This window comes from Furipterus horrens, unplaced genomic scaffold (assembly GCF_987537825.1).
Source record: "Furipterus horrens unplaced genomic scaffold, mFurHor1.1.pri manual_scaffold_6, whole genome shotgun sequence".
Lineage (NCBI taxonomy): Eukaryota > Metazoa > Chordata > Mammalia > Chiroptera > Furipteridae > Furipterus > Furipterus horrens.
The window spans coordinates 24,197,534-24,219,791 of NW_028327176.1; the positions used below are offsets into that span (position 1 = coordinate 24,197,534).

The 22,258-nt window shown below is 35.4% G+C and overlaps 1 protein-coding gene across 3 annotated transcripts in view; it reads right to left on the bottom strand.

Annotated features, from left to right (window-relative positions):
* Positions 1–819: 819 nt before the first annotated feature.
* MAP4K3 (mitogen-activated protein kinase kinase kinase kinase 3) overlaps positions 820–22,258 on the bottom strand; it is a 130,513-nt gene continuing 109,074 nt past the window's right edge. For all 3 annotated transcript variants that reach the window (XM_090281187.1, XM_090281186.1, XM_090281185.1), the window contains 10 exons: positions 18,257–18,317; positions 18,056–18,173; positions 14,136–14,194; positions 13,042–13,145; positions 9,373–9,544; positions 6,633–6,701; positions 6,452–6,544; positions 5,276–5,346; positions 2,960–3,015; positions 820–2,345 (listed from right to left, as the gene is read on the bottom strand). In XM_090281187.1, the coding sequence (XP_090137313.1) occupies positions 2,258–2,345; positions 2,960–3,015; positions 5,276–5,346; positions 6,452–6,544; positions 6,633–6,701; positions 9,373–9,544; positions 13,042–13,145; positions 14,136–14,194; positions 18,056–18,173; positions 18,257–18,317 (891 nt within the window). In that variant the 3' untranslated portion in view covers positions 820–2,257. The remainder of the gene's footprint in view (positions 2,346–2,959; positions 3,016–5,275; positions 5,347–6,451; positions 6,545–6,632; positions 6,702–9,372; positions 9,545–13,041; positions 13,146–14,135; positions 14,195–18,055; positions 18,174–18,256; positions 18,318–22,258) is intronic.

Below are 22,258 nucleotides of genomic sequence, written 5' to 3' on the forward strand. Positions count from 1 at the left end.
AAACTTGAAAAAACAGTTGCCCCCATCACTGCCCCCAAAATCAACACCTTTATCAATAAATGCCAAGAACAGAATCTTGATTTCTTGAAAACTTTTCCATGAGTCTGTTTTTCAGCAAACTGATGGTGTTATACTGGACCAGTAAAGACGGACTTTTGAAACAGCCATTAATGCTAAGGTTGGTCACAATGTGTTTGTTTGGGGAAAGTAATAAATGAAAACAACTGCAATGATTATTAACATCTGTATAACTTAGAAGTTACACTGCTAGATAAGAAAGCTGTTCGAGTCAAGTAAATTATCCAAGGTCACAACAACAGACAGTGGCATTAGCAAGAGTAGAAATGGTATTTCCTGACCTCCAATTCATTTCTTCCCACCTGATCTTCCCTCTTCCTTACCTGCACAACTGTATTCCCTACACTCTCCCTTCCTTCCCCTAACCCAGGAGTCAGCAAACTTTCTATTAAGGGTCAGATGATAAATATTTTAGGTTCTGTGGGCCACATAGTTTTTTTGGGGACCACTCAACTCTGCCACTGTAGTGCCAAAGCAGCCACAGTCAACACATAAATGTATATCTGGTGTGTTTTAATAAAGCTTTATTTACAAAAATAAGTGGTAGCCAAGAATGGACTGAGGAATATCATTGGACAACACCTGCTCTAATCAAAAGGCTATGAATGTTTAATCGATTTTCCTAATGAAGAAGCTGAGGATTCTACAAAAGACTTCCTTTTCTCATATGTGAAAATATTACTTCCTTATGAAATTGAGATCTTTTTTTTTTAAAAAAAAAGGTAATCTGAGGGACCAGAATGAATACTTAAAGGTTTAATGCAGAATATAATTAAAATGTTTTCCCTCAATGAATTTCAGTTTTACTATATATAGATTAAGCCAGGTAACAAGCTACTATACAACAGCATGTTAAAAAACATGTTTATTTTACACTATATACAATCAGGAACATATTTGAAAACATTATCAATTAAAATAAATGAAGACCATAAATCACAATTTAGTTTGTTCTTAGTGTATATACTCACATTAAAATATAAAGACCATATACCAAAAAAGAGCCCAAAGTGTGCGTTTTGCTAAAACTTGGTATATACATACTCCAATGGAAGAGAACAATCAAAAATGACTTTAACCAAACTAAGTTCCTGTGATGTGTAGTAACCATTATATTGTTTATATGAGGTAGTAACTAAATTATTTTGGCCATGTGTTAATACTCTAAATAAAAAAAATATGAAAATCATAAAATAAGGCCAACAAAACTAAAAATTCCACTAGAAATCTGAACCACTTCACTCTATGGAATGTTACAGTTCTTCAATCTGATTATATGAAATGTTTAGTGTGGACTCCTTAATAATGCTAATTTATTTTTTGTGCATACTGTAATTCAGACATGACTGCAGTGTTACACCATGGTACCGCTATTCTGTGACTTGAACTTTTATCAAAGATACTGTTTTTAAGCACAGACAAGCAATCTTACGGGATTCTGCTTAAATATAAAAAGACCAGTTACTACAACAGGTGGTTAATCTGTTTGTTTCACGTAGAAAACATCCAAATACATTTAAAAAAGATGTTGTGGAGCCAAATGCATATTGACAATGTCACAGCTTACTTTTGTGACTCAATACATCACATATCAATACTTTGTGCAAATATAAACCAGTGTACTTGCATTAAAATTAAAAACAAGATTATAAAATGATTACAGCCTCCATTATAATTTTAAAAGTTACAAGATTTATATTCATATTACTAAATTACATATAATAAAAATACAATAGTGTTAACTGTAGTTTCATCGCCAGTATCCTCTTTTGTAATATAGACACACCCAAAAGTATACTAAAGAATTCTTAAAATATTAAACCTCATTTGCATTTCATCAACATTTACATCTGTACAGATAAGACACTTACTTGTACATCTCATAAAAGTACATTATCTACATAAATTCTTAGTGTATGTCTTCAGCAATATGAAGTTTCACAGAAAAATACTGCCTATATGTACAAAGATTACATAACAATGGATTAAGCACTTGTGTGGTTCAATATGCTAAATATATCCATACCACTTAAAACAAAAATGTTCCCCATCTTGTCTCATGCCACAATAAATTACAAGTAACTGAAGCCAGGTGACTGCAGCTTTTGCACTGCTTCAAGCGTCCATGAATGTTGCAGCGGCAGGGTTCTCTCTAGTGTTAACTGTCAAAGCACATTTCTCAGTAACTGTTTTCATGACCCGCCAGGATGTATAAATTGCTATGTGCGGTGGGGTTATCAGTTGGCCTACTTTCCAAAACCACGACCCTAAAAGTAATAAACAAACAAACATAACAAAATAAAGTTATTCTTGATAACAGATGTTAGCAGAAAAGTTTTCCACTGCTTCTTCATTATATGCCTCTATAAATGGGGCTTATTTGATATGTGGACCGAAATCACTTGTAAGTCACTAAGATTAAAGAGCCAGGGTTATTAACTCTGGGGAGTTAATTTTGCACCTTCCACCTAAGGATAATTTGGAGGAACTTATTACTTTATTAAAATTTATAAAAACCATTTGTAGCTCAAAAGTCAGTAAGTAAATCAGAATAGAACCCCCAAATCCTATATGGCACTAAAATAAAAACATTTCTGCTTGTTGGTATACAGTATTTCCCCCTTCTCATGCTGGAAATTGCCTGGATAGTATATTTAATACAAAACTATTACTGACAGATCTATGCATTCCTGTTACTTGGAAGATCAGGCACATTCTCAAAGGCTTTAAAACCTTGACTTGGGAATTCTAATTGTGTGAAAAATATAATGTTCAATATATTACTGTAGAAATTTTAATTCTTTTGAAAAAGAAACCAGTTTCATGCTGGATTTATAAAACACTGTTTAGTACTATGTATTTAATACAACCCCCTTCATACCTGTCAGATCCAAGCAGTCTGAAAATTCTTGTGCTATCTGAAATTTCTTGTGTTACCTGTTCAATTAAAATATAAATTTAATTTCTGAAAAAGACAAAATTTTATATGGGTATTTAATTTATAGCACTATGGAAAAGGCACAATTCCTATGATGAAATAGATACCTGCATAATTTCGAATTAGTTAAGTCTACATATTGGTGCATCAATTTGTTAGTTTAGGAAAAATGTGACTAACTTTGAATTAATGATAAAATATGAGATAGGAAAATCATTTACTTGTTAAATTACAGAAGTCAAGGGAAAAAAGCAAAGCACCCAGTCTGTTTTATTTATCAGAACCTTTTCCCAGTTTTGTTAATAGCAAGGCTATTGCAACAGTAAGCCACTTGGATCTGGTCCTTTTACTTGAAAGGCTGCAGCTAGTTGTGACAATGCACAAGGCAGGCAATTTGTTGGAAACAGTTTTGCCTTCTGCAAAATGGGACAGAAAATATCTACCTTGCAACACTGTCCTATGATGTTCTTGTAAGTATTAATGGGTATAATGCCTAGCTAAGGAAGTGCTCAACAGATAACTCTCTTTCCCACTGCTTTCCCAGCCTCCTGAAATGACACTTCTCATGGCACACATCCTCCAGGAAGTCCTCACTGGCACCAGCTGCGGAGTTAAGAATAAGTCTACAGGAGAAAGAGAAATCCACTATTCATTGGTTACTGAATGGAAAACATTTCAAATTATGACGGCAGTAACTTCTCCCCCAAAATTTGGTAGACTGAAGAAACAATTTGATTGTGAAACAAAATTTATACCGTTAGTGCCACTACAATTAGTTACTATGAAAATGCCAGTGATTCTTAATGTCCTTTGTATCCCAGCGCCTGAGGGACACAGGCTAGAACGTGCTCACTTCAGTAACAGCGGCACATCATATTCAGGGGTTTGCCTACTAGAGATTGTATTCCGTAAGGGCTGCCTGTGTAATTTGGAAAAGGTCACCAGGTGATTTTGGGGGGAAAACTCTTCTTTCTTTCTTTTAAAGCCACTCTCTGTATCCTGCCTCTGATGCCCTTCTTTCTCTTCCTAGTGTTTATTAGCTGTTGACTCTCCTTATCTCCCTGCTTGATTCCCTCAGGTGATTTTTACCTATCTTCCCAAGAAGCAACCCTCTTGTGGGAATTACTACTAGATGTGTATTAGCAGCAACCTTTCTTGACTACCTATATAGGCCAGGCAATATGTCAAGCACATTATATGCTTCCTTTCATTTAATTTTTCTTTCAAAATAAAAAAATTCAATTACAGTTGACATTCAATTGTATTTTATATTAGTTCCAGGTGTACCTCTTTCATTCAATCTTAATAAACCTATGAAGTAAGTACTATTTTGTTATCCTTAATTCACTGAAGAAAAAAACATAAGTAAAGAAAAGTTAAGTGATACGCCAAGATCACACAGTTACTGAAGTGCGGAGCTGAGACTCTGGGACCCAGGCTCACAATCACTAGGCTAACAGTTTCCTTTGTTAGAAGATACGCTCTGAGCTTAATGAATGACAATTCAGAATATAAATAGGCTATTTTCTTGTTTGAGGCTTGGAGGTACTGGGAGGATACTGCCTACAATATTTCAGGGGGCAAGTACGACGTCTTGTTCATGTTTATAACCCCAGCACTCTCTGGTGTAAATGCTGAACTGAATTGAATATGTGACATGACTTACAGTTTAGTCCTGGAGTTAAATGAAGGTAGGAAGGACTCAGATTATACAGCTAAGGGTTAATATAAAAGGTAATAAGGTTTAAAAAACAAAAAGGGAAAAGAAGCAAAGAATCTTATAAATACCAAGTGAATATAAGGGTAACAGAAATAGGAGGCAAAGTGGCTTCAATAGAAATGCAGAACCCTTTGCTTACAGCAAAGGTCATTATTTATAAAACACAAAGTAGAAAGGTGCCTCAGACACAGAGGCAGCATCAGCTCTCCTGTCCCAGATGATGATGGGGAAATGGAGAGAAAATCATAGCTGGCACACTTTTAGCAGTATTAGGAAGTTCTTGTACTTAATATAAGAGTAACTCATTATCTGGAAGCACATAAAATAGGCACTAAAATTGTATGAATGGGGAAAGAGAGGTGACTATAAAGTATGTGCTATTAATTTTATCACTAGACTCATGCAGTAAATAATAAAAAGGTTAGCAAATCAAGTATTCCTTGTATCAATTAGAAATTTCCTAAAGTTAAATAAAACTGTTGATGTAGTATTTGATAATGTTTCCTGACCATTTAATGGGAGCAATTTTTCAGACTTACCTCATTCGATCTAAAACTTCTACCTTGCATTCCGTGTTTCCAGAAAGCTAGCACACTGTCTTGTAGGCAAACTAGCAGGCAAGAACAGCTCAGTTACTGTTAATAGTACAAAAGTTCAACTGATAAGCATCATTTCATCCCTCTCTCGGTCTTGCAAAGCAATATTTAAACTAATAACCGATATCAGTCACTTCATATTTATATGGCCTCTTTACCTTTGAAATAAAAAAAATTATATAGAACTTATTTGTTCATCTTTTTTGGCAAAACAACAAAAAATTCATTAAGAAGATTGGTTATAGAACTTTTTTGATAAAAAAATAAAAATGTTTATCTTATTTTTTGACCTTGGCTATGTGTTTTTTAAGTATGGGTTACATTTAACATTTTGAGATGTCCCCTAAAACTGATTTCTTATTATCATCAGCATTGGCTTGCTGGGAGAGAGATGTTTTAGTTGGAGGAAAGAATAAAAATAGACTAGCAAGAAGACAAACAAAATATTGTACTTGGCCCTAACTTCTGCCAACATATCTACAAGCAAATATATGTTTAAACACTGAGTTGATTGTTACTCATTTTCCCTAGCACCATCTCATATATGATCATTTCACCTTATTTTTCCTGAATGTAATTACTTTAGAATGCTAATTTTGAATACTAATTCAGAATACTAATTTTTATTTTTACATTTTAGAATACTAATTTAGAATACTAATTTTGTAATTTAGTTTTTTCTTTTCAGAAAAAGCTTGTCAAACAAAATCTAAGAACGGTAGGAAGGTAATTCCATATACTACTTAAAATGCTCTATTCAGCGGATAGAAGCCAAAATACAATAGAGTACACTAAGTACTAAATTTTAAAGTACTTATAGGGAAACTACAGAATCTAGAGAAAATGGAAATTCATAACTATGTTATGAAAAATAAGTATTTCTTTTGAAAGTATAAAATCTATAAAGAAGACAACAGTATTCAGACTGTATCACAGTTATTAAGCTATTTTAGAGAATGTGTAATAGTGAAGACTGATATTGACCTCATATTCATTATATCCTATATATTTTTAAAAAGTCCTCAGTAATATATTTTTATAATTTTGGAAAATTATCATATAAATTATTTTAAGCAGCTCCTAATGCAATCAAACAAGAAATACAAAACTTTGACTTGCCTATTGATTCGATCTGGAAATCAAAAGTGAGTTCTGATGATAATTTTCTGCTAGATTTCAATCTTCCTTGGAGATTTACAATTTTTATACAACCTAGAGAGAGAGGAAAAAAAAAAAGTCCCTCAGAAACTACAAAAGGAGAAATCTTACTAAAATGAGATGTATGTGAATGAAAACTTACAGTCCAAGCACACAAGAATGGTGTCTCTCTCCAGCTGGGTCACGTGAGTAACACTGGTCTGTGGAGTATCTGTAACACAAACAAGCTCAATAAACTTACAGAAAAAAGTAATTATTAGAACACAGGGCATTAAAAAAAATATTCTGAACACCACTGAATCTGAAATGAATTTATATTTTTAGCTACACACATGCAGCGGCTGAGTCAGGCTGTCTGTGTTCAAACTCTGATGCAAGAGCTAAACTGTGAGCGCTCAGTGGAGTATTAGAGTCATTACTTTTGGTGATGTAATTCTTTTTATTCACCTGTGAAATTAAGAGTCTAATTTTCTATATTACTGTTAAAACTAATTTCTGATTTTAAGCTCAGGAGGCCAGGGCTGTGCTTAGTATATCATTATATGGTAGTGCCTGGAACATGCAATAAATATTTACTGAATGAAAGAATTAGCAAATCAAACAAATTGCTCTGAGTACAAACGAGTTTAAAAAACTAAAATACTAAAAAAAAACCATACAACTTATTTTAAAAATAATGAAATACTGCCAAAATGCAGAGGCATTATTTTTATTGTAATAATTTACCAAAGTTCTTATACTAAAATGTTTCAATGGTTTGATTTTCTATCAAGTGAAAAAGTAGGATATCCCAAGCTTTGCATGAACATCAAAACTGAAATTGCTCAGCTAATATAGGCCTTTCTTTCTGATCTTGCACTTCCTTGGAGATGGGTCTGACCTATAGGCGACCCTGTTTTTCTCCTACTTTCAATAATATTTAGTCTTCGGACATTCAAGGACTGTTGTATTTCAATTATACATGAATGCAGACCCAGTACTTCTGTAACTAATGAGCGTTGAAAGCATATGGAATAGGCCTCCTGCAAACCAGGCCAACCAGATCTGTAGCTTACACATTAGGTGAAAATTAAGAATATGAACATGTCTACACAACTTTCCCCAGTTTAAGAAGCCAGTCTAGCACCACTAGACAGAAAACCAGGAAAATGAGCCTTTATCAACTTTTTTATAACAGTTAGTTTCTGAATACTGGAATCACCTAGAGATCTTTAAAAGCTCTAATATTAATCAATAACATAATATTAATCAACCAACAATTCCTTCCTGAGACATAGGGAGAAAGAGAATAGAAAGCAGGAGTCTGAAAGGGCAGATGGGTGTTTAAGGAAGGATCTAGCACACAGAATATGGAGGAGTCAGAGAGAAGTCACATGATGTGGCCAAGGTCCGCCACATTTTCCTACAACAATGTGTCCTGAAAGGAAAGTCCTTTTCAAAATTCCTGGCTTTGGAAAGCCAGCTAAGTGTCTCCAGGCTTTTGTGAATATGTTTGTGATCATTATTTTTCAATGCCAAAACCCCTCAGTCTCTTAATTTTTTCCTTTTATGAACACTTTTCCGGGTTTCCATTAAAACTCCTAACTAATCAATACTTACTGGCATATTGGTTCTTTAATACTTCCCTAAATAGTCAAAGACTCTGACAAAGGGCCATTGCAAGACCTTTAAAAATTGCCTTCTAAAATGGCCACTGTCTATTTCAGAGTAAAACATGGTACTGTCATTATTAAAGAAAAAAAAAAAAAAAAAAGCAAAGGAAGCTTCATAACAATCACAGTGCTTGTAAAATAAAAATAAAAAAACCTTTAAGGCCATGTTACTTTTTTTTAAAGTGAAGAAGTTTAACCAGATTTATTTACCATAAAACTCAAGTTTTGACAATGTGTACTGATTGCAACAACACAACTGAAGGCTTCGAACTATAAGCAAATTTCTGTAAAAAGCTCATCACCTAGAAATAATATTTCCTAAGTCACTAGCGATGAAGAAAAGTCCGCTATGCACCTGGGCAATGTAAATCAATAAAACAGATTATGTTAAAGCATTACTTTCAAGAACCCTTAAATACTTTGCAAGTAGTGGCTCACAGGTCATTAGTATCCTAATTAGAAATCATTAATTATAATAATATAGTATAAAATAACTATACTTAATAAAATGTTCCTTTTATTTAAATTAGCTTTTCTATTAGCCTGAGGTTTGTGCATATGTGGGGTTCTCCAAGTGTAGTTTTTATATTAACATCATCATCAGCATCACCTGGGAACTTATAAAAATGAAAATTCTCAGGTCCTAGTCCAGATCTACTGAATAAAAAACCTCTGGGCATGGGGCCCAGCAATGTGTGTGTGTGTGTTTTGAATCCATACCTGAGAACATGTGTACCGATTTTAGAGAGGAGGGGCAAGGAGGAGTGGGAGGGTGGAGAGGGAGCGGGGGAGAGAGAGAGAGACTGATATGAGAAACACTGATCAGTTGCCTCCCTTATGCGCCCAACAGCAGACTGAACTCGCGACCTAGGTATATGCCCTACACTTGGTGAAAGGTAGGGCATATCCCCACCACTTCTGGTGTATGGGACAATGCTCCAACCAACTGAGCCACCCAGTCAAGGCTTGGCAATGTGTTTTAACAAGACTCCAGTTTATTCTGACACATACTCAAGTTTAGGAACCACTTAAAAGTGTCAAATGACTATCTTAAAGCAAGTCATCTAGCTTTTTCTAGTTTAATATGTTATTGAAGATTGGATTTTTATGCACTAATGAAAAAGAGAGAAAGAGAAAACATTTATTTTGCTTAATGAGAGATATAATAAATTTTTTATTGATAAATCCACTATATGTATTGGCCTTAATAATTCAGTAAAAATCACAAACCTGATTCTGTAAACCACGAAGAGGTAGAATTTGGATTGACTGTTTCAAAGCGAACCACCTGGTTGAAGTCCCTCCCTCTGCTGACGCCGACACACACCAAAGGGTACTCCTGTTCAGGAACGACCAGCATTTCAAACATGCGAAGTGGACATGGTATAGGAAAATCTATGTGCTAGACAAAGAAACAAAGAGGTATTAAACAAGGAGGACAAAAGCCAAAGAGTCTTATGAGAACAGTACTAAGAATTTTTAATTTTATGAAATATATAAAATAGATCTTTACTATAAATATTACTTCTTGTCACAGAAACGTGGGTTATGCAGATATATCCAAATTTATAGTCTCTTTACAGATTTCAGATTTAGCACTGTAAATTTTTGAAGTTAAAAATTACTTAATTTTAGAATATTAGGGCTGGAACTTACAAATCACTTGTGTAACACCCCCTTTTCAGAGTTAAAAACTGAGACCCAGAAAGTGGGTGACCAGCTCACGGCGCCCCAGCGCTTTGTGGCAGACTTTCCCCTCCGAACTCGATGGCTGCTTCAGTAATACTCCTTGGCTTTCTTATCCAACTGAACAAAATGGGTCAGAAAACTGAAATGCTAATTAGCAAGAGACACTCCTCTTACAAGTGTGGACAGAAAGAAAAAAAACCCAGGATAAGAGAAATTGAGTCCCATATCTCAAGTGACTATATTCAATAAATTAATTTAGTTATAATGCAGCCATTCTAATTTTACATAACTTTAAAATTATTTTTATGTTGCTATAAAGAGACTAAGTAAGTTCATATTTTTAAAGTCTGGAAACAATAACTGCATTACTAATCAGGGAATAAAACCATGTGACTATGTGTACCCACCAGAACTGCTGAACTTAAACAGAACACCAGTAACAAGTGTTACCCAGAGGAGCACGTGAGTGCTCAGAGGGTGGGAGTATAAATTGGAATTGGCCACGCTGATCAATTATATTATTTATCAATATTGTGCGCCCCTTAAGCACCTGCAATAACTCTCGTAGTTACATGTTCTAGAGAACATAAGTACACACATGCATAGGAGACACGCAAGAACGCCACAGCAGTATTGCTAAGAATAACAAATAGCTGAAAGAAACCCAAATGTCTATCAATTGTAGAATGGATAAAATTATGGTACACTCACACAATGAAGAATTACAGAGCAACGAAAATGGACAGGTTATAGCTATATACAACTACATAAACAGAATGTTGCACAAAAGCCAGACACAAATAAATATATATTTTGTGACTCCACTTATATACTGTTAAAAAAAATCAGGTAAAATTAATTCTAATGTTTAGGGGTACATGCTTATATAGTAAAAATGGAAAATAAGGGAGCTAACTCATAGGGGCGCAATGGAGAATTCTAAGGTACTAGCAAGGTTCTTAACAATAAAAAAGTTTTTTTCAAAGATACTGGTCTTACACATATTTTATTAAGTCCACTCTTAATATAGTTTATATTTCTGCTGCTCTTATAAGTGGGTCGTGTTTTCATTATAGTTCCAAAAGGGCCATTGATAGTACTTAACAAAGCAACTGAATTTGACTTATTTTTCAATCTGGCAACTTGTAAATGCTAAAGAATAAATTCTAGAGAAAATAAACAGGTGAAAAGGGGCTACCGCAACTGCTAGTCTTGAAGTGTTAGAAGATACAACGCGGTCCTTGTGGCTGGAATATAAAGCTCCAGGTGGATCTGGCGCTCCCACACCCCTCCCTTCCCTGCGACTGCAGGCCTGCCTCCACCCAGTAGGCATGGACCCTTCCTCAACACCCTCCAAACTCCCTCTCTAGGAACTTTCCCATTACCTGAGGACATGCTTTGGGTAAAATCTGCAATATTTTTAATAAGGTAAAACATTTAAAATAATTCTCTTTGAAATGTGATAAGAGCAGTAAGAAAGAAAGAAAACAATGCTTCTATTTAATTGTTTTGTCAGCAAATAAGAAAACCAACAGATTTTGAATACTTCTATCTTAGCTTTCAATCATAACTAAGGAATGTGTTTAAGTCATTGACAAAATAGGATTCCTGTATAATAGTTTTAGATCCAGTTGCTACTGGTGATGGTTGTTGAGGGCAGCGCAGCGACTCTATCTTACTCATTTTTGTCTTTCAGTTGAACAGCACTGTGCCTGGTTTGTAATAAGAACAAAAATGTATGTTGGGAATGTCTTTAATTTATAACTTTATTCATGATGACAATGTCTAGTGATGCAAAAACTGTCAGAAATGTTATTAAGAGGAAGGCAGAATATAGAAAGAATATATAATAAGGATGTTTTTTAACATATCTGATAACAGTAGTACAGAAACATCATAAACACATCAAAGTAGTGTCAAATATAGAAACAAAACATACAAAGAGTCTTGAAGTAGAGACAGAGAAAGCAGAGCTGGGTTAAGATTAAAGGGGGTAGGGTAAAGACCCATAGATCAAGGAATTTAAGCCAAGTGTAAAGAGTGAGAAATCTTATGGGAGACCTGCAAGTAGAATTGTGCTGTAAGTCTAATATCTTAGAATAGTAAGGAGGAACTGGAGAGTATTGTGCTAAGTGAAATAAGCCAGTCAGAGAAAGACAAATACCTTATGATCTCACTTTTAAGTGGAATCTAATTAAGATAATGAACAAAACAGAAACAGAGGCATGGATACATGGAAGAGCTGTCAGAGGAAAGCGGGGAGCAGGGAGCAGGTCTGGATGAAAGCAGGGGAAGGGACTGGCTCAAGAGCATTTATACACAACGCACAAACACAGACAATAGGGTGGTGATGGCTAAAGGGAAAGGGAGGGCAGAAGTTGGGTGGAGGTCAGCAAAGGGGGTAAAAACGGGGACATCTGAAATAGTATCAATAATAAAAAAAAAAGAAAAAGCAAGAAAAAAGACTTTGAAGACATAGGAAGCTTAAAAATTATCCATCTAAGTTTTCTCTATTCCAGGTGGATGACAGCAGGAAGCATGGCCCTAACCAGTGAGGCCAAAGTGAACGCTTGAGAACCCCACTTAATCTAGATAAAATAAGAGAAAAAAAACGGCTTTACAAATTTCATTTGGAATTTCCCTGGTGTGACTGAACCTGTACTTCATAGTTTTTCCTCAGAATTTAAGTTATAGCTGAGTACTATTAAATATTTTAAAGAATGTTCATTAATGAAATATTCTAGAGAAGTTTGGGCACAAAAAAGCCATCTAAGGAGAAGCCTGGGAAAATTAATATGTAGGCATACACAAAAATAATTTCCCCATCATCACGGTTACCCCTCATCCCCACAGGTGTTCAAACGGCAGCCTGGAGGCTGTTTCGCTGCTGTGATGGAGCAGGTCAAGCAGAGAACATATTCAAGTCTTCACTGCTCTTTTCGCCCCTATTCTGACATCAGACTATTTCTAGCTTCTCATGTCATATCTTTGAACTATGTCTCTGGTCTCTTTCTAAACTTTTTTCAGGCCAAGTGAGTTCCTTACAATTGGGCAGATTTTTACCACTCTGCAACATAATCCAAAATCCAAAATCATTAAATAATTAACTTGAGATTAAACTGGAAAAAAAAAGTTTTTGAAAGAACAGAAAAATGGGTATAATTCAGCTTTTATATACTAAGAACAACTTCGGTTGACTTTCATGCTTACCTTAATTAACATGAATTTCTGCATTGGTTCAACCCATTCTAAAAGAACAATGCTAGTCTGAAGTGCCCCACATAGGTATTTATGGCCTGTGTAAGGATTCCTCACTGTCAAGGCAAAAAAGTAGAGTAAGTTCTCTTATAATACAAAGTCTTTTACCATAGTAGTTGCATGCTCCAAAAACAAAACAAACAAACAAACAAAAACTAGCTGCCAGTCTGATTTCTTAATTAGACTGTAGGGTGCAAAAGAAACACTGTTTCAGGTAACAGCATGAAACTCCATCATCACTTGCAAGGTTTTTCTTTGCCTCCATAAATGAAATTGCTGGTTGTTGTGGGGTCTGGGGTCAGGAAGAAGGATTCAGCTCTGGGACAGCAAGATCCTGAAGGAAGAGTATAAGCAGATTTGGGGAGAAGTTGCCAAATTGATAGGCTACAGCACACTGAGGGACAAGTGATTCAAGGTGTTTTGGAAGTCATGTTCAGAGGCAGTAATGCTTTGTTTGTGACAACCTGGTGACATAAATCACATCTCAAAATATAGATTCACAATAAAATTGAATTGCCTCAGAGCATTTTAAGGGAAGAAAACTATTTTTTGTTTTTGCTATATGCAAATAAAACAGCTATTTGTTATGAGGTAAGAGGATTTAGGCTAGGGGTATGTGAACAGGGACACTCGAACCTCCACAGCATAAGGCTTCACATATTAAAGGTATCCGAATACATGCTGACTGACTATATACAGTCTCATAAGCCACTGTCAAGCACAATGGTGAATAGTAAGTAATAGGTCGTCCCTTGAAAAACAGGGTGTAATACAGTGCTGTAATAAAAAGTCATCCTACTTTCCCCATTTATCCAGTCAATAAATTATGTGCAAAACAACTGTTATGTGAAAGGGACTATATTAGGTTTAGTTTTACATGGAGATAGTATGGTCAACACATTTGCTACTTTGGCGGGAAAAACTATTACTGGCAGAATGCTATGGAGTAGGACTGTTTCACACTAGCTTTAAAAACAAGCCTCCTAGTGTTTTCTTCTCTGCCTCACAAAGCAGGAGAGCCACATGGCAGCGGACAGTTTACTTACCTACACAGCACTTCTGACACCACTTGGTTTCAGGGATTTTTGCTGATACAGCAAATTTCCTAAATGTAAATGAAAATAAATATGTAATACATGCAGGTAAAGTGAGTATATGATAATGGAACTGTTATAATCAGCAGAGAAAGGACGAGTTGTTCAGAAATTGGTGCTGACATAATAAGTCATTTATTAAAAATAAAGAGTAAACTGGATCCCTTTCTCAATCTCCTCTCCAATTCCAAATAGATTAAGGGTTTAAATATAAAAAACAAGACTATTGAACATTTAAATTGTAGAAGAAGATGACCTTGGGATTTCTTTAAACAATGCAAAAGGGACAAATCATACAGGAAAATATTAATTTTAATTGGCATTTTTCCCACAGCTGCACCTCAGGCTACAGGTGGCATTCAGTTTGGTGAATGAGTTTGTTGGCTATATTAATAACTCTGGTTTAAAAGACAAATACCACTGAAAAAGTGAAAAGATAAGCCACAAACTGTGAAAAGATAGTTTTAGCACATATAATAAATTTTAAGCTATGTAAAAACTTGTCTTACCACTAAAATAATTTATGAGAACTTTTTATTTAGGCATTTTTATTTCTCTACTCGGGAAAAGTGGGACAGATTTTCTGCAACAGTGCTTTAGGAGATCTGCAAGCATTCAAATTTAGTATGTAAAAATCCATTTAAACATTTTAAACTACAATTTTAAAAAAACCATGTAATCAAATGTCTTATTATTTATAATAAGTTAATATAATGAGACTGCTAGTATATCAAGTTGTGCAATCCTTAAATCATACTCCTCCATGTCTATACACATATTTAAACTTCTTTTAAATGTGTAAATGTGTTACTGATTAGATGTCCTTGCCCTGCATTATTTTTTAAATCACAGTTGTGCTTTGCTGGTAACAAAGCTGTAGAGCTCACAGTTGATACTCAATACCATTCCAAACAAGCTCAGAATAATCTTTTTGATAGATGTTGTCACCGTATAAGTGGCACCTGAATAATAACCAAGCATACAACACTGAGGTATCATAATTTTAACATTAGTATGTTTTACATGCTGATGTCTATAGAAACCTGTAATAATTATTGCTAACACTGACCGAGTCCTCGCTGTAAGTCCTGGGTCTGACAGGTTCTATATCATTAGCCTTTGTGATAATGCCATGAGGTACATCACAGCACAGAAATCTGATGCTCAGATTTAGCTTTTCCTCGAGGTCATGAAGTTAGCAATTCAGGGAAAAAGAACTCTAGTGCCATCTGTCTGCAGTGTTTATAGGATTCAACTTTGGAAAAAAAGAAAAATTACTTATCTTTGGGATTCCTGATCAGTTTAACTGAAAGGTATTCTGAGTTTACAAGGTAAGCTGTTAAAAACTGTTCCCGCTTCTAAGTACTTACCTGTAGAATATTTTTTAATACTATGGTTCTAAAACAACGATACAGAAACTAGTCAGATGCTGAGGCCCTGAATGACAATGACAATTTAGAATATCTAGGTTTCAAATTTCTAGTTAAAGCACTCATTGTTCCCCTTGAGTGACTTTATATTGGGAAGATACATTTACCAATTAATCTAATTTGTGATAGATAAATTACAAAAATGGCCCTTTTATATATGTTGGAGTTTCATACAGCTTAAAGCAAAACAATAATTCCCCACAGCCTTAAGCAAGCTGCTTGAACCAAAGTCCTGTTTAGAGTTTTAAAAAATCTGAACCACGCTCCTGGCAACAAGTTTAATGTTCCTGGTCCACACTTGTGAACTCGTTTCCTGGCTTCCAAGGTTAACTAAGGTGTTAATTTACTGAATCACTGAAAACCCAGAAGGACTGAATGACTACCAGGTTTTGAAAGATCATAAAGAAGAATACTACACAAACAAGGAAAAAGCATCAACTATTAAGTATAGTTTCTAGTTAACAGTAATGAAAATATGCAAAATTGAGTTGTGGGCAGCCTACAGAAGTGTTATAAAAATTTATCATTTTCTATAGTGATCTATAAACTTTAATTTTAGTCATAATTTTACAAAAAGACAATAAAATTTATTTACCAGCACCTAATTAACTGGAATCCTAGGTTAACTACCATCCTCAATGTATTTAATAATGTAGGATATTTTAGGGTACACCACAGACACTGTTCAATTTACCGTACATAATAATGATGACTGTAGGTCTATTTATTGAGAGCCTGCTAGGTGCCAGACACCATGGTAGGTACTTTACATACATAATTTATCATTTTCAAAACAACTCTGCAAGATGGGTATACTGGTTTTATTTTACAAATGAATATGTTGGAGAAGTTGTGTAATTTATTCAAAGGCCAAGACTTAGTAAGTGAATGGTGCAGGATCTAAATTCAAGTCTAACTGGATTCCTGGGCCTTTGCTTTATTAAATAGCATATATAATACGGTACAGTAAGTACCCATATTTATAATGGAAACCACGAGGCATTACAAGATATTCAAAGGAAGTTTAATTTGTGCTCACTATATGGTAGAAAAAATGGCATTAATACATATATGAATTATTATCATGCAAAAAAGGCTTTCGGACTTAATTAAGTTTAAGTTTTATAGTGATTGGTTTCTACATAATAAAACTGAAGAAAGCAAGAACATCTTGGTGAGTGCTGCTAACACTAGAAACTGACTAACAAAATAACCTGAAATAAAAGCTTAAAGGTAAAACACTCTTTAGGTAAAATCTTACTGTATGGAAATTCCTTAAAAAAGAGCTAATACCTTATTCAAGTCTGTCCCAGCTATATACCGGAACACTTTGAAGAACTGAACACAAGGTCTCTAGTCTAAAACAGTATCAAACAGTGAATGCATTGAAGTCCATGTGCCTTACGTTCCTCAGGGGCCCTACACTTGTGCCTTATATGTATGTACTTTTAAAGCTTGGTGGTCCATGCCCACAGGAATTTAGGGACATCCAGTTAGAAAGCTGGATGGAGATGTGCTATAAAGTAGGCAGAAAAACATCACCACAAAAGTGGCAACTGGGAGAAAAAGTGGGGCTGATAAACTACATGCAGAAACTCTCTGACCTCATTCTTGGAGCTAGTTTTGGGGGAATACCTCTAACTCCAACTACAGACACTGTAGTACAAGTATAATAAGTTCATAATCGCCAACTCTGAGTCATCACAAAATGATCCAGTTAAATTCAATGTAGTCTACTTTAAGAAGACATAAAAGTATGCAGTATATTTTTAAATAATTTTCACCAAAAATGTTAATTTTAAAAAGATTTTGTATACAAAAAGGAAAATCTCAGTTATCCTGAAAACTCAGCAACTGAGAACAACAGATTTTTCATGTTACAGGAAAACTAAGGTCCTATATTAGTTGCTTTACAGCTAATATTTAAATAAAAGAATTGTTAAATCATAAAGCTTTTATAAAATACAATTTATACCAGACTCAAAAGATTTTTGCTCAATATGATAATTACTAAAAGAGAGTATAATTAAAAATCCTTGAAAGAAAGTAAAACCCGTAATTTCTAAGTAATTATCTAAAGTAAAAACCTTTATTTAATAAATCATTTTGATTTCTAAGTTTAGAAACTGTACTTTCAGAAAAATTCATTTTATTCAAACTAACAGATATGTAACATAAAAGTATCATCAATTTACAGAAAAAGATTAGTTTTAACCTTATAGAAAAACAATTAAAAATTCAAAAAGAAAACATTTGCTGCAATTCAAAAGTTTAATATAAAATTTTTTTAGAAGAATGTGATAAACACATGTGAAAATATATTACTTCTTAACAATCTTCACTGCACACAATTTCTACTGATCCAAACCGAGTGCTTTTTCAACTGCTGCAGTATAACTATTTATTAGAATGACTTAACATACTATGTAAATGTACAATTACCTTGGCAATATTCGGTCAGGGAGCTTGTGTGCTGGAATAGCTACAGGTAGCTTCTGCATTTGTCTTGCATAATCAAAGAGCCCTGGTAAGTTATGGGAATAAAGCTGAGAAGCTTTACCTGTAGAGAAAAATAAATATAACATAAAAGCTAATAATATAAATAGGAACAACTGTAAGGTATTTAAATACTGAAAGACTTACCAGATATCGATAGCAAGCAATTGTTCATGACATACAACCATGTACACCTTCTGGGGAATAGCTGATAAAAAAAGCACAAAGGTTACAAAGGATAACAGTTAACAGCAGTGTTACATACTGCAATGTACATATTAACCTAAGCTGTCATAGCAATAGGCCAGTTTTTTAAAAAAGAACTTATTTTGAATAAAAATTCATTTTATAAGGCATTTAAAACAAGATGATATACACACATACACATTTATATAGGAGGGAAAAGGTAAATTAGCAATGCAAGTCTTAACGAGCTATAACTAGCTGGAGTCTTGTTTATGGTAAGGATTATGTAATCCCAAACTACATAGGAAAAGGACATTTTCAAACGTGTTTATTCCTTTATTTTGTTTCTGGGGTTAGATAGTTAAGACTCTTTTGTGCACTTCTCCCCAAAATGTTCTTATCTATGCATATGAACATGCGTGGCTTTTGGAGCAGAAGAAATAAAAAATGGATCATGGCGCACTGGAATACAGGATGCAGAAACACCAGGTGCAGAGAAAAAAAATTGTTGAAAGAGAATATGATGAAAACTTATAAATCATAAAGGATATATATATATATATATATATATATATATATGGAACTCATTACTGAAATCTAGTACATAAGAACTAAGAGACACCTCTGGAAGCTTGAAAGTGATTAGTTTTTAGGGGAAAATAAAAAGGAGAATTTCATGGAACATAGTCCACATACTTTGAAGGAAAAAAAAACTGCTCCTTTCAGATATTTCATCATGAGTATCAGCAGGTCTCAAAGTGGTCCTTGCACCAGCATGGTAAGCATCACCTGGGCATTTGTTAGCAATGGAAAGTCTTGGACCTCACTCCAGACTTACTGAATAGAAGTTCTGAAGGTGAGCCCAGCAATCTGTTTTAATCTGCCCTTCAGGTCATTCGGATGCACAGTGAAGTTCGAGAACCACTGATGAATATAACGAACGCATTCTGATTTAACAAGCTTGGCTGCTGGGTTTGCTCTAGCCGTTCCTATTAGGTTACTCCAAAACAGATTGGGATAAGGGTGCAGAATGGAGAGACTTAAGAAATAAATGATGAAACATATCAAGGCCTCTAAGGACAGAACTACATAAAAGCACAAAGTCACAATGATGGGCCTGAACAATTAAAAGAGAAAAGGTAATAATAAAAGGGGAGAAACCAATTAAAAGCATTTCTCTAGTACCAAATCTATGGTTTATTATGAAATTATATATTTGTAGTATAAGTGATTTAGTTTATTTAAGGCAAGTACCAGGAAAAGATGCAAATTCTCTCCATAATATCAACATGGGAAAATGACAAGTATTTATGTAGTTTTATTAAGTGTTGGATCTCACTTTGGATTCTCATTTTCAGTCATGTTTAATAAAGCTCTGAAGTTTTTCTAGCTTTGTAACGTCCACTTCCCTTAGTATATTAGGCTTTGGGTGAAATAATAAGTTTAATAAAAGCATATAATAGATAAGAAGAATGGGTTCTATAGTTTGCCCAGATTCAGAGATCTGCTTTCTGAATGACTATGTGACCTTGGGTAATTCACTTAATCTGTAAAACAAGATGCTCTGTGTTAGTGACTAAATGAGATTCTCCTTGTAAAGTGCTTAGAATACTGTCTGGTGCCCACTGAGCACGCAATAAATGTTAGCTATAACAGCAGATAAAAAATTTAAAATGAAGACCCTGTTTTGTGCCATTTTCTCACCTTTCAGCATCTTCGCCTATCTAGCAGACTCATGCCACCCAGTTTCTTTTCCCTGAAGTACAGAGAAAACCAACCTAATAATCAACTTCACAGTAGGGTGAAAAAAGTCAGGGCTCACGTACACTCATTCTCTACAGGCTTCCTCTGGGAGAAAAAATGTTTCATTTTGAAGGGAATGTTTAGGCAAGAAAACATTAATAGTGTAATTTCAAATGCTGAAGCACCTAAGAAGGGGACTTACTGCAGACTAGGGCCAATGGAGCTGATGAGCGCCTTCACGTTAACAGTCCCTTAAAGTAGGTTAACTAATGCTTATCCACCTATGCATGAAGTTGGTCTTGTTCTTTATAATTAATACTGTTACCAGTAATACGATTTTTAGATATATTCTTATATCCAAGAAAAATATACCACCTTTGAATTAGTTCTTTACTAATTATTATAAATAACCTTTTCTTTTTCCCTAGTTCTTATGTATTTTTCAGCCCCTTCACTGTATACCCCTCCAATGAAAAGATTTAGGGTATATTATAATTTAGGACCTTGTTAGAAAATCTGACCAAAAAAAAAATTGTTGTGATTGGAGAAGACGGAAATGTTTGGTTATAAAGAAATTATCATTACTTATGGATTTTCCTCTCCATTTTATTTATAATCAATTTCTACTGATAATGGACAATTACTTGAACATCCCACAGGCACCCAAAACTCAACGTGACCAAACTGAATGCATCATTAATCCTGTCAAATCATCTTCTTCTTCTGTATACTTCACCCAGCTGAAGGTGTTGTCACTCACCCAGTCACTCACATTGGAAACCTGAAGTTTCCAACTCTCTTTAAGCTCCTTGTTGAACCAGTCATTCAATTTGGCCAAGTCTAGCTTTCATCTTTCTCTAGACCCAGTGTTTCTCTATAGGAGCAATACAAGTGGGAAGGTCAAATAGTTAAGGACATAGATTCTGGAGCCAGCTTGCCCGAGTTCATAACCCAGGTCAGCCACCTCATAGCTGTGGGATCACTGAAAAGTTACTAATCCTTTCTGTGCCATGGATTCCTCATCGGAAATGAGAATAACACTGCTATCTACCTCTGAGAGTTGTTGTGAAGATTAAATAAGTTAATATGTGGAAGGCATTTAGACTGTGCCTGGCACATGCGAATTTTATATAGGTATTAGCTATTAATATCATCATTATTAGCATTTATGCAGGCTGTTTAGTGTTCCTGACCTCTGGGGACTAAATGCCAGAAGTTTCAACCAATCACTGTGACAATTAAAAATGTACGCATACAATTCCACACCCCATTTTCCCTCTCTGTCCTCTCCACTTCTACCCTGACAACACTTCTTCACCATTTAACCATAATTTCCAGTCTCATCTATCACGATACTGTAAACAGGTATTTCTAAAACATAGATCTAATCATCAGCACGATACAGATGGCTCTGGGATCTGGCACCTGCCTACCCACTAGCTTCATTTATTAATACTAGTCTACACTCACTCTATGGCCCTGGCTGGTTTAGCTCAGTGGATTGAGCGTCGGCCTGCGAGCTAAGTGTCGCTGGTTCGATCTTCCAGTCAGGGTACATCAGAGAAGGAAAACTCTGACTCCAAAAAACCTCCGCTGCCTTGCGGCATACCTCTTCTGGGGAAAGGCTAAGGGAGTAAACCCCGACAGAAAATCCGGAGCCGGAGTCCCTAAGGAGGTTTGACGTTGTAGTCAACACCGGCAACTCCTGCGGCGCACCTGAAGCCAAGCTGTATCGACTCCGTCTTTCCCTTGGACCCTTCAGCTGCGAAGAGAGGGGGGGTCTGCTGCATGGGCAACAGCAGACCCTCCATATCACCCTGCCCAGGCTCTGTAGCTTCAGCTCCACTGGAGAGGACACTCCAGCGTCATCGCAAGATGTCAATTCAACACGGGAGGAGACAGATGCCGTGTCACTCCCGAGTCGGACTGCACAGCCATTCTCGGCGGTGCAGATAGACACTTAAGAAGCTACACCATCGTCTCTCGAGACGGACGGCTGCCGACGACGACGACGACACTCACTCTATACTCTTGTCAAATCATCCATTCACACACACCTTCCCATTTACTCTGTCTCTCTCTTGCAGCCTCCTACTCACAGTCATCTATGGCCCATTTCAAATGTCTCTCCTTCCCATTTCCCCCCAGGAGGTGCAAGTGACTTCTGCCTCTGTGGCCTATCCCCAGTGCTACATCTAACTCTGAGTGGTGAAGTGCAAT